This window comes from Seriola lalandi, unplaced genomic scaffold (assembly GCF_002814215.2).
Source record: "Seriola lalandi dorsalis isolate HSWRI2012SDOR001 ecotype SW California unplaced genomic scaffold, Sedor1 jcf7180002054606, whole genome shotgun sequence".
NCBI lineage: Eukaryota > Metazoa > Chordata > Actinopteri > Carangiformes > Carangidae > Seriola > Seriola lalandi.
This window is the reverse complement of record NW_019525159.1, coordinates 1,807,738-1,821,691: the sequence shown is the minus strand read 5'-3', so window position 1 is coordinate 1,821,691 and position 13,954 is coordinate 1,807,738. Positions and strand designations below refer to the sequence as shown.

At 38.6% G+C, this 13,954-nt stretch overlaps 1 protein-coding gene across 1 annotated transcript in view; it reads right to left on the bottom strand.

Moving 5' to 3' along the window:
• astn2 (astrotactin 2) overlaps positions 1-13,954 on the bottom strand; it is a 253,457-nt gene that overhangs the window by 101,560 nt on the left and 137,943 nt on the right. Inside the window, exons 8-10 of the mRNA XM_023419585.2 lie at positions 11,964-12,048; positions 10,871-10,945; positions 7,224-7,361 (exon numbers count right to left, since the gene is read on the bottom strand). Coding sequence (XP_023275353.1) covers positions 7,224-7,361; positions 10,871-10,945; positions 11,964-12,048 — 298 coding nt within the window. The remainder of the gene's footprint in view (positions 1-7,223; positions 7,362-10,870; positions 10,946-11,963; positions 12,049-13,954) is intronic.

Sequence of the window (13,954 nt, the reverse complement as noted above, 5' to 3'; positions counted from 1 at the left end):
AACCTTGACCGCAAAGGTCCGGTACACCTGCAACTGTAGGGGCGCTATTTCAGGAGATGCTCCCATGTGTCAGAGACAAACGACCTATATGATTGTTTAGGTTGCAAGACATGTTGGAGTAAAGATATACAATTTCATTGTTAATGCATAGCACTCCTAACACAATCAGCATGTGCTATAAAGTAGATAATGTGCATGTGCATATGACCTCTTTATTGCAGTGTTATTGTATTGTACTAAAATCTACACAGAGAGAGAAAAAAAGTTAATTCAATGTCTTGGTCTCCATGTCTTATTTTTCTTCTCTTTATTTGGCAACTCAATTTTTCTGAATTAGACAGGCAACACATGGCATTCTGTGCATCAGTTCTTTCTGCCAGGCACTCAAAGCATTGACAAATGTCTTCTTAATTGAGAGGAAAACAGAGGGTTGGGAAGGTGAGGCAGACTAAAATAATGGGTTGCCTCAGCTGTGAGGTGCATGCTAACTGGCTCTCCTTCTGGATAGAGGGAATAGTCAGTCGAAGAAAAAAAAAAACAATCAATCAATTCCAAGATGCCTGTTGCAAGACAGTCCGAGGGGAGAAAAAGTGGGGAAACGTGCTGAAGGAAACTCTCAGTAAGGATATAGGAAAGTTCCTTAAAATGTTGTGCAACATATTAAATCATGATACAGAGGCTGGAAAGAATTCAGCAAAGTTTGCCTCTCACTATTTAATTAACAGGAGTCCAAAAACTGATCTATATGGGCATATAGAAGAGTCAAGCAATCCATACCCTACATCACTCTGTAAAGTTGTTTAAACTATATATATTGTTACCAAAATCAACACAGACTCAAATCCTGATAGTGTTTCTTTTCCAAATCATTAGCTTATCAAGATCATCTCTTCTGGCACTGTGACTCTTTTGCTTGACCTAGAAGCACATTGGTTGCATCTAAACACTGACTAATGTACTTGTTATTAATCTCCCTCTCTGCCTCTTGCTTTTCCCGATGATGAATGACCAGGCGATGCTGCCCAAAGTTAGAGCGCTGCTCCAGCATGATTACAGAGCCCGTTATTGGTCTGCCCCTGCACTTGATTAATGCTCTTGTTCCAGCTCCCCACAAATATGCTGACTCTCATCAAGCACTTTCGTCATTGAATGGAGTGCATTTTCTTTAAGCTTGCTGTAATCACTGAGGAAAAATCTAGTGGGTGAAAAAAGCAGCTAAACTTAAGTGATAAAATAAGGATTGATACATCAATTCTTTGGTTTGAGTGTAGAGTTATAAAACATTTTTGACAGAGATCTGGAGTAAGGGGAAGTGGATTTATGTAGTACTTAAATTTTTCCTGGTGTCAACCTCTCGCAGTTGCATTGGATTATTGGCAATGGCACATTTTGATGGTTCACTTGATCACAGTGAGTGAGATCATTAATCACCAGTATGAGGTGTCACCAGTTACTCAGGGTTATTAACAGTTCCCTATTGACAAAAATGCCAGTCTTAGCGCACCGTTTAGAGTGTCTGAATCATTGTGTGTGTGTGTGTGTGTGTGTGTGAGATATTCATGAGGTGTTCACTGACACATTGCCTTTGGTCCAACAATAATCAGTAGAAATGCCAGGCTAATATTAAATAAGAATAAATGTTAATAATAGCTAGTGGGTCTGTGAGTAAGGGAACTCATTCTTCAAATATCACTAAATATTTGATAATGTGAATGTTGGTGACTTACCATATACAGTTCAACTCATTCTTTACAGTTGTAAATACAAAGAGAAACACTTTTTTTCAAATAGTTCAACTGCAAGGTAAGCTAAAATTGTATGTGTTAAAATAATGGCTTGGAGGTACAACATATACAATGGCTCATTGTTTGTCAGCACTACCGAGACGATAAACAAGGCTCAGCCTGAATTCCACACAGTTATTGATTTGTTAACCAGACTAAACACTGAACACAGCAAAAGAGTAAAACATATTTATACATTCGGTACAGCGCTCCACTGTTAAAGGTCCCATATTTTACACTTTTCTGGTATTTTATTTGAAGTTGTGATATCTGTAAGAAGATATATTTGTGGTTTTAAGCACCACATCTCCTCTCTCAAGTCTTCTCTCTGGAGCTCTAGTAACAACAGGTCGTTGGGCAATTCAGAAGAGTCGCACTGAGCCTGATTGACTCCTGATTGGCTGACTGTTTTGAGTGATCGAACAAAAATAAAGCAGATTTGAGGTAAACACACACAAAGGTTTGATATTGAGTCCGGGCTGGTGGGGCTTGGGGCATGGCTGAGAGAAAGTTACAGAAGTCCTGACAGTTTGTTTTAAGGCTCATTTTCTGAATACAGGCTGTGTGCATTTCTCTGTGGACTGAGTGATTTGACACTTTAACAGTATTTATATAAAACCTCTCACTTTATACAATAAGGGACCTTTAAACTAGAAACTTAAAAAGTGTGAACACTTACTTTGAACACACAATATTGTTGAGAAAAGACTTCACTAATTCAGTAACATCAGACCCTTTGTGAAAGTTTGCTGACTTTATGACCTTCTATTCACCACTCAAGGTAATGCACAAAGACGTTTAAATTGATTTATGAATATGATTAATGAATGAGGAGGGATTTCAAATGTAGAATGTACTGAATGTACTGCATATCTCAATCCTTAAAATAATCCCTTTCATACAAGCAATAACAAACCAGAGCCCAGAACTGAATACTGCATAATAAAGCTCTGCTTTTATTATTATGACCCATTTTATCCTTTTTTTATGTTTCTTGTATTTAAATGTGCCTGACAAAGTCATATGGGCATCCACTGGAACAAACTTTCTTCAAAATCACCTTCATTCTTTAAAATCAGTTGTGTGTTAAATTACAGCTGCATTTTAACTGCTCTTTTACAGGTAAATAATTGAACATGCTTTTTTTGGTAACCTTTTAGTCAAGCAGGTTAATACTGTATGTCAAAATGACATTACCAAGAAGTTTTGTACTCAGGGAGGCACTTTGTTCTATTTCACATAGGCCTTAAACTATAATACACTCTGCACACTCACCCCTGTGGTGCAGGGCACTGAAATGTGCATGCACTGGTTAAAAACACTGGAAACTGAAAAACGAAAAAAAAAAAAAAAAAAAAAAGATTACCTGTGGCTGGCCTTGCCTCTGCTTATCTGAGATAACACTGTCGCTCCTGGCCTAATTTCCATAACCATAAAAAAAAAAACTAAGATGAATTAACTCTTAATATGAATGCTGTGATTCACTAGCTGCAGAAAAACATTTAAAAACAGTTCTCATTGAAAGTAGCTGAAAATCTCTTTGGATCCATCTCAACACAAACCAAGGCAAATTTTCAATGCTTTAAACACCGAGTGCACAATGGAAAAAATAAAAAAATAAACACACTGAGTGTGTAATTTTAAAACCAGCTCACTTAAAAGGATTATTAGAGAAGCCTAACCGGTGTGAGGTTGGGTGATATTGATATCAAGAGATAAAAATCTTCAGTGAAAAGCTGAGCTTGGTTAAGATGACACTTACCTTGACACTTACTTATCTTCTTTCACATAGAAAAGATTTCATCGGGTTTTTGGCACTGAGCCAAAAACCCGAAAACATCCTGTTAAAGCCATGGCTACAGTACATTTCCCCACCTCCTACATCAACATGTCTATCATGACTGACTGACTGCATCAATGTCTGGATAAACACTTTGGGAACGTGCATCAGCTAGAAACTCCAAAAGGCCCCATGGGACTTTGTTCCACAAAAATGCTTTGGATAATGAGTTGTCTGCATTATTCATGACACTCAGATCCTCCTATGTGACAGGAACTAATCGTTAACCAAATACAGAACATTAACATATTACTCTAACTGAATTGGGCTTTTAATCAGTTATACAATATGTGTATCCCCCTACATGTTTTAAAAACTCTTGTTTATTTCCTGTGTGATGTGAAGACTGATTAATCCTTCCGCAGCCACTCACGTTGGCAAACTACAATAGATAACTTTTTTTATGTAATATAATGGTTAATATGCAACATGTTAAGTTGCCATAAAGTACCATGTCACTTGAAATTAGACACACTAAATAAGCAATTCTAAATGGCCTTCTCTAAATGGAGCTCATACAGTGGAAGCATCAACAGCAAGCATGCCTGAAGGCCTGCCCTTCTGCTGATGAATAGCTGAAGTTACTGCAGCTCAAATGCAGCTCCTCTGCTGTGAAGTAAACACAAGCTAAGTTCTAGCTCTCTGCTGAAGTGCTCAATTTCCACCTTCCCCAGCAAGGTCTTTTCATCACACAATGACTGCAACACTTGAATGATGGTCAAAGAATAAATAGACTGCACAACAGACGCACGCTTTGAAATAATCACTTTACGTCCTAGCTAAATGGAGAGACTAACCTTTTGTGACTTCAGAACAGCTAAAATTAACATGTAGCACAAATATTGCTATAAACTGTTGTTACTGTAAAACATGTCCTTTAGATTACTGATCGCAACCTCTAAGTAAATGAAATGGCTAGTTAATCGAGAGGGGTGGTGTAATCCCATTTATGTCAGAATAAGCAGATGTTTACAAATACCATGGGAGTTCTGTGCTCCTGAGGCATTTTCATAAAGTCTGTGAAAAGTCTGGATTTTTGCAGTAGTGGATAAAATTTGCAACAATTTCTCTGATGCACATTAGACATAAAAATTCAGTGATTGCTGCAATTTGGGCTTTTCTGAATTGCAAATGAGTTTATCGGAGATTTGGCCTCACCCGAAAAGGTTCTGAGTGTAGAGACGGTTCCGAGAAATCTACCGGTCAGGTGTATGTTTTAATACATTTGCAGTGCAGTAGCTGTCTGCCCTAGTTTCAGTCTATTAAAGCAGTTCATCGCATGCTGGGGTGACGAGGCACTTTGCACAGTATTAAAGGGCCGTCTACAACGCGGACGTCACACTGAGGTCCAGGACAATGATTGTTTGCATTATGAGATCAGCATCAACATCATCAGCTTTCATTCTGCTTTGATTGTTGGGTCAGTCCAAGGTTCCTTATTAGTGCAGTGATTCCAAGGCAGTGATCCCTGAGTCAAATCACCACGCTGCCTTGTTGAATTTGTGAAGCAAAGATCATTTATCACACAAAAGGGACTTTAAAAAATACAAGATAAGAAACAGGGTCAGGGGTTTGTTCCAGACCTCTGACCTATTGTTAGTTCATTTTTGGACTTTTCAAAAAAAATAAAAAAAAAATGTGATGACCCCTGATATTTCCCCTGTCGGCAAAATAAAACCGCAGAAGAGTGAAAGATCTACATTGCCTCTGTCATCTTTGGTTTAATATTTGCAAACTGGGAAGTTTTTGGTTTTGGGACTTCTGTACTTGAAATCTGAAAATGAGATGCCCATTCTGTTTTTCAGATTGACATTCGACTATCTGCTGACGATACAAACATTCGACATTAATGAGAAATACTAAGTGGCGCAAAAGACAAAAAGTAATATTAAGTGCAATATTTCTTGGTAAATTCCATCGTCTTTGTCTAAACAGATCTCTGTTTACAGCATTAACCATCAGAGTTCATCAAATGTAACTGAGAATCAGACAATGCTAGGGAGCGCTTAAAGTTTATCATGTATTTCAATGTTTCATGGACTACATATTTAATGTTTTTGTCTCTATATTGAGCATATACACAAGTTCAAAAGTCTCAGTTCAAGTTTTGCTTTTATTGCAGCACACGTTGCAGAAATGGGTGGAGTGAATTGATTTGTACTTTTCTTCTTTTAATGTTGAGTCCCAGTCTTTGTTAATGTCAATGTTAATGTTGAGACTCAAGGTTAATGTTAATAATAAGGCTCAAGTTGGGAATGTGACACATTTACCTTTTCGTTATGTGATAATAACTGTATGTTTTTCATGAAATTAAATGAATAAGAATATATTTTTTGCATCAACAATTCTCATTCATTCTCCCATGTGATTTGCAGGATGTACAGTGTGCACATGTGGTATAACTAGGATAGGAACATGTGGCACCACTGCACAGCCTCGCTACACTGATATCAATGAATATTTTTCGACAAAGTCATATATTTAATAAAAAAAAAAAAACAACGCATTGTTGCATCAGTATTAATACATGTGTATCCTGAGACGCTGAAGGCCACTTTTAAAAGCCGGTCTAAGGTGTAAACTAATTTTGTGTAGTGACAGGGTAAAATAATGGGCTCTAGTGATTCACACGCCTATACTCTTCTCCTGTATCACATTACTATTCTTTCCTTTACATTATGTGACAAGTGCAACATTTTTTATGCAGCAATGGCAGACATTTGGTTTTCAAATGAAACATCACCTTCCAGGCTGATGTCAGTTAGATTGCATAGGTGGATGATTGTTTTAATCTGCAGCCGATGCTCTGACAATGTTTTGGGATGTTCAGCTGCACTGATGCATGCCAGCACGTGCTGGCTGGTCGGATGAAACGATGTGTGTTTTATATGGTTATTATTGTACTCTGGGCTAGTCAGTCAGATCCACAACCCTGTCAGCAGTAGTTTTTGCTTTTCAGATCGCTATGTGTATAGTCCAGGTTTTTGTCTTTGCCTGTCACTTTATTTATCTAATTTCGAGCGGTCCAACTTTGTTAAAATTTTTTAAGCACATCCCCCATGCAGATACAAAATGCTCATCTTTAATGCTTACCTGTACTTCTAACAAACCAAATTACTGTCGCCTACAGCAAGAAGCATACTGCTGTATAGTGGCTACAGCCAGTTATACTGATATAAACAGTGGTAAGAAGGCAGCCATGACAGCAAAAATAATAATGTGACACTCCTATATACCTGTTATATGGTTGTATAGGAATGTCGAATAAGAATGGAATTCTCTCAGAGTGGCAGAATCAACAATAACACTTCTGTCATTGAAATAGCTCAGACTCAAGCAAAGACATATATTATTTGGGCTTATACACTCCACTACACAAAGGAGATTCATAAAATATTTCTATGCTGCTCAAGCTGTCGAGCCAGACTTTACAATTCCATAAACACTGATTTTCCTGTATTTGTTGAGACCTTCCAAAATAAAAAGTGCATGTATTTATGGGCCTTTAAGTTTATAGGGAGCAGACAGCAAAGAAACTGCTATATGGACGGTTTCTCTTGCAACAAGCCGTGGAGAGTTCTGAGCAGAGTCGGACTGACCTGACCTCCCCTGGATCTTCAGTCACCAGCACGTCTGTCTTACAGCTGGCGATGGGGTTGATTGACAGTTCCACCGGTGGCACCACGAAGCTCTTGCTGACTGGCAGCCACAGCCCTTGGCCCAGACTGTAGAATGATCTGTGTTGGCGCAACCACAAGACATAAATGTCAATCAAACTCCTGTTGCATTATCCCACTGAGTTATTGCACACAAGCACGTTTTCCACAGTATCTACATACATAAGCATGCAAAGACAGTACTAAAGGAAGGAGCACACTGACAAGTGTAGGCTTAGTGAGGGCAAGATGCTGGTGTATTTTACAAATTCTATATTGAGTGCCATTTATACAGTATAATGGGCAGTATTATTCTTGTATTCATTCTTTGAATTCAGAGAACATTTTATGTCTTCTCCTCGAGACATTTCTTGCAATTCTATAAATTTCATGATATTCAAGATTAAATTGAATGTACATAGAAGTTTGTGAATCATAAAATTTACAATGATCGCTGCAAACACTAAAAAGAAAAAAGAAAAATGAAACATGTTCTTACATTATTCAATCTCTATAGCATGTTTTTCTCCCTTTATCGAGTCGAGGAAACCTTTTTAGATTATTTAATAATTGCCAGCTTATGATGTCAATCTTGAGTGGCAGCTAATATAATTGGTATTTTCATGTGGTGCATCAATGGCACAGTTGGAAACAAAATTGAATTTGCAGAAATACACTGCAAGTTGATTTAGCAGCATGGCTTTTTTTTTAAGTAACTAATTTAAAAAAAAAAAAAGTCTTCTCTTTGCAAGTAACGTGCTCTGCAGCTGTGGTATCTTGGCTGAGATATGAATACAGGATGGAAATGTTATGGAGGATACTCTAGGAGTGAAGGCCGGGGCCTGATGAGGGGGAGTACCTCTCCTGACTTCCACTTCCTTGCATTGCTCAATATGAACCTTTGTTCAACGTGACAAGTTTTATGTTATCATCTATTTGAACTCAGAGAATAACCATTTATGGACATAAATGTTGGTTCTGCTCTTCCATAGGCTGTTAGGATTGGGCAAAGAGGTATCAAGAAAATATTCAGCCTATAAATTGTATGGGTTTGGGACAAACGGGGGAGATCCTTTTTGGCCTTGGGTCCTCTCACAGGCTGTTTTTGATGCTTGTTCAACGATGCTGTGTCTTTTTGTAATAAACCTTTTTATCTACAACTGAGCCGGTGTCAGCAGAGATTCCTTCATCATCATCACATCATTGCAAGAGAAGAAACAACACAGCACAATGCTTTGGCATTTCTGTGACATGCGTGGTGAAAACCATAGTTGAAAGGGTTAAAATATTCTGGTTTTGATAGAGATGTTTTTCCTGAGTGAAGATTACTGTCCTCTCCCAGCAGGATGCCTAGGACATACCGCTTGGGAGAAACAACACCTGGTAAAGCCTCAGAATATCACACAGAACATGGCTGCGTTTTGCATCATGTGCTTTAATGTGTCTGAGCAGGTGGGCGACAGGACCACAAATTACAAGAAATCTAGAAACCGAGCTTCAATCACTTTGCTTTGCTGCAAAAAGCTTGGCATTGCATTTAATCAAATGCTCTCATTTGACGCCCACATAAAATGTAACACCAAATGCTTTTTTTTTTTTCCTCAACTTCACAACACCATCTAAGTTTATGCACTGTTAATTTCACTGACATATAACCTGTACAAGACCAGATTAGTGGAACACCCTGGGCTGCCAAACCTCAGCATTAAAAACCTTCAACTTGCACACATCACTGCTCCCAGTGCATGGTCCACGATCAAACACTGAATACATTACATACATTCTCACCTCCCCTCAATATCTGACAATTCAAAGCAAATTTGACTTCATAATGTCTATTATTCAAAATTAAAATATTACACATAATTCTGCCTTTTGTTCACAGGATGCTTATTTTCTCACTTTTCCCAGCATGAAGGAAAAAAAAGAAAAGAAAAGGCAGCACAGGTTTCCTTCAAAGCTCCCCATCTGTGAAACCAATCCATGTTACAATTAAGCTCCTCTTTTCACTGCTATAGGACTGAAACTAACACTGTCCAGCTGTAGAGTGATGCAGTCTCTTCCCTGATCCTCCCCCTACAATAAAAAAAAAAAAAAAAACCTTCCAACTGGAAACCACGTTGAGTTTGCTGCATCTTCACTCACTTTGTCTGCAACTGTGTGTGTGTTTGTGTGTGTGTGTATATGCGGCTGTCCTTTCATTGTCTCAAAAACTCTGCACCGACACAGTGCTTCAACCAAGCAGTAGATTTGGTTTCCACCTGAGTGTGTGTGGATGCCAGCATTTACAGTCCCCATCTCCAACGTGGTGCTTTTAAGTGGCAGTGGATGGCTGAGAGATGGAATGTGTGTTTGTGCAGAACAAAGACTGTGGATTTACTACTTCATTTCTGAGACATCGTGCCGAGGAACTAACTCTGCAAGGTCAGTCTGAAGAGGAGCGAGATTACTGTGACAAAAGAACTCTTCCTATCTGCCTACTGGAGAGGTGAAGTGAGCATGAAATCAAGATAGATTTCACCGAATTAAAGCTTATTCCTTTATCTCACTTCGATTACACAACTAAATAGAACTGAATGAGGAAATTCCCACATCGACGTTTTAAAGGTGTGTAGACATGTACTATATATGGACAATCAAGATAGTGGGATTATAGTTTGTGCAATTTATGTTTCCTGTCATTGCATCACACTTACTGGCCTCATGACATCTGTGATACCTGGGGCCTAAAAAAAAGTGATTGTTTATTATCGTACTTCATATGAATAAATGGGGGAAAAGTTATCATATGTGTTTTTCTGTTTTGTTTTGTTTTGATTTTTGATAACTTTTCATGGAAAAAGTTGACATACACAGGGGGTCATGGTTATAAAACAGGGTCCGTAGTCCCTGATTACTAAGAGGTAGAACATATCCATCATGCCACATAACAATGGTACATTTCATATTTTAGCTCAGTAATATGTTTTGCACCTTCATATATATTTAAAGCTCTCCTCAAAGCCTTACATTTATCATCAACATGATTGAGTACTGTGTTTTTAGAAAAAAGGAGACTGAAGTCCATGTAATGCACTACGCAAGGTTGATCTGCGCTATTAACAAAAAGAAAAAGAAAACTTGAGAAATAGTGTAACAATAACATAAAATGCAATTTACTTGTTAAAGTACATACAAAATAAAACAGTAAACATTTTAATAGGAACAGCTGGGTGTTACTGAATGGGTCCTTTGAGACTTGCACTTCTTGCAAAAATGTCAGACACAATGACCCCCATCAAGAATGAGAAGTAAACAAAAATGGCAGTAAAAGCATTTGAAAGGAGTCCATCCAGGACGACCCCTTGGGCTATTCCTCCACACAGCAGCCCATGGGTGAGACTTCACCCCAGCACCAGGTTTATATTTGTGTGTCCAGCCAACTGTGTCTATGTGTATCCGCAGGATACTCATCTGTATGCTCTGTCACACACACTCACACACAAACACATGCCAAGAACACCACCATCATTCCACTGTGTGTCCACAGAGTCACAGATGGCCAGCAGAAGTCATGCACTAGGGAGATGCACCAGAAGTGAAGGACTCACCTGAAGATCCTCTCTGGGGCTTGCTCTCCTGTAACTAGGTCATAGCCCTTCTCCAAGTTAGCATATGGCCAAGGACTTGAGAGAGGACACAGAAAGAGGGAAATATATGAACGTTAATATTTGAAAATAAGTGTCATATTTATAATGACATTGAATTATGTTTATCTAATCTGAGTAAAAATCTGGAACACAGGATGATCTTGATTGACATTGACATTTATTCATGCAGAAACCAGAAAGATGTTGCAGCTGTGCACTTAAAATGCTTTGCACAGTATATATATAATAGAATATACTAAACACAGCCTATAGTAAATGAAGCACAAAGTTCAAATCTACCATCACTTGGTGAAACACTCTGGATTACCCTCTGTCAGCTGCTGATCCTACAGAACCGTGGCTGGAAATTTGATCTGCGATTGGACCGAATCCAGCAGATGACAGGTGGAGTTGAATAACAATGTGACCTTTTTAATGAACCAATGATTGGGCGAGCCAGCTAATTGTCAAACAAAGTCAGAGTGAGTGAGAGAGGGTTGATTTGACTTTTCTCTCCCTATCAAGTCAATTTCCACTATTTGTCTGTTTTTGGTGTCACACTTCAGTGATCTGTCTCTCTCTCTTTCTCTCTCTCACTCTTTCGCTCTCTGCCCTCCCCCCTGCTGTTTTGTGTCATTACACACTATAACTTACCTCCTACCTTCTCCTCCATCTATCTGTACTTCTGAGTCCCACTTTAAAATCTACTTCCTCAAGTTAAAAGACCATACAGGTACATTTGCATGTTTTAGTTCATTAACTACAAATTGCTTGTATTTCACATTACCACTGACCATTTTGAGAGCATACAGTAAGTTATTAAATACATTTTTATACCATTCCTTTTAATACTCTGAAGATGGACTTGCAGGGGCTTGAAACCTGAAACCCCAGATAGCTAATCCATCAGAGCTAACAATTCACCTTTGTTTTATGCAAAGTTAATATTGTGTGCTAATGCAGTTGGGAGTAGGGACTGCAAACCCAGCCGTAAGGCCATTTAAATACAGATGAGACTTTAGACATATAAGTGGAAAGAGCACAGAGTACTTACCCTTCGTTGCGTCCCCAGTCGCTGCGAACACAGAGGTGCTTATGGACAGGATCAGGGGAATAACCCTCATGACAGCTGCATTCTCCTGCCACAGAGAGAACAAGACGGGACACAGCAGCAGACGTTTATTTATCCTCAGTAGCTGAATAAATTACCATGTATGTGACCCTGTCCAGAACCTTCACTGGAGATAATAGTAGCATAATAGCACTTTTCTAAACCCATGTTACAAGGTGCTTCACACAAGGCAACATCTTTAAAAAAGCAGATCATAAAATTTCAATGGACTAATAAGCAAATAAAACAAATATAACCAACTACACTGTCAATAAAAATCAAGTAGAATCAAGAAAAGCTCTGTGATAAAACTTTGTTTTCAGAAGAGGTCACTAATTCTGCTGACTTGATTTCCTCAGGTCTTACTGACTTACATTCTTACTGCGAATGTTACTTCTAGTTCTGAAAGCATGTAAAATGCTCACTGTGTCTTTGACGGATAAAATGGATTGTATTTTGGAAATATCTCTAAGATGATAAAAACATGACATGACTACACAAGTTTTGTTGTGTGCTCCTCAAAGCTGAAGTTAGCATCGAATGAAACGGCAAGACTCTTTGCAACAGACGTGATGTTTTCAAGCAGGGAACCAGCAGATGGCAGGATTTGTTTTGCTATGTGCTGGGAACCAATTACACTGATCTCTATTTTGCTAGAGGTTACGCTCCAGAAAGTTATGTGGCAGCCAGTGATTGACATTACATAGGCGGTGATGTAGTCATCTCAAATGTGCCAGGATCAGACAGGCAGGTACATGAGCATGTCATCGGCATAACAATGAAAGGAAACACCACGTTCACTGATAATACGTCCCAGGGGAAGCATGTACAGAGAAAATAAAACTGGTCCCAATAACTGGTACACCCTTCTTGACAAGAGCAAAAGATAACGTGGTTACTAATGGAGACACAGAATCTCCTGTTCACCATGAATGAGGGAGAACCATTTTAAAGTTGTACCAGATATTCCTACCCAGTGGCTCAGCCTGTCTAACAAAATGCTATGATCCACTGTGTCAAAGGCACCACTCAGGTCCAGAAGAGCAAGGACTGAGCACATCCCAGCATCAGCAGCCATTAAAAAGTCATTAGACACCCTGAGAAGAGCAGGTTCAGTGCTATGATGCTTGCAAAAACTGGACTGAACCTTTCGAAAATGTTATTGTTTTCTGCTACTAAAAGTATAAGTAATTAAGTAAATAATGCATCTGTCAATTTGTTAGTATGACAGTGTTTAGACAGGAATGGGCAATTAAAAAGTGTACAGAACCTTGAAACACTGTTTTTAAGGTTAAAGGATGTAGTGATGTTTTTGAACACTCTATTTCTGAAAGTTTTTATGGAATTCATCACACGGTAACAGATGGTAGGATAAGCAGTTGCCATGTCATCTGATTTTCCACAGATCAAAACTGGAAAAACAGGCTAGTTCCTGAAAGTCATTATTTTCCCCCAAACTTATTCGCAATCATTCTCTTGGTTTGTTCCTCATCAAGCCATCAAGATGAAGCCCCATGTTTCCTCTACTGATTTTTCTCCCAGGATACTAATGGACACAAGCTCCATTTATTAAAGACCTATTAAACATATATTTCAACATTATAATAGCATTTATTTTGTTAATGTATATGTGATGGCTTAAAAACAGAGCTCAGAAAAAATAGCGTCAGTCAGCACACAAATGAGAAAATAGTGATATAAACATTGCTTAGTTGCACACACGCACGTGCATGCGCAAACTCAAACACACACACACACACACACACACACACACACATGGGTACATACTGAAATCAGTGGCATATTCTGTTGGCTCCAATCCAACAAAAAAGGCTCCCAGTATTAATGGAAGTCTTTACTATCCTCACTGAGGTATTTTTGTCCTTGATCTTCACTCAGTTTTTCTCCTACTGCAGAACGAGCCACAGACATTC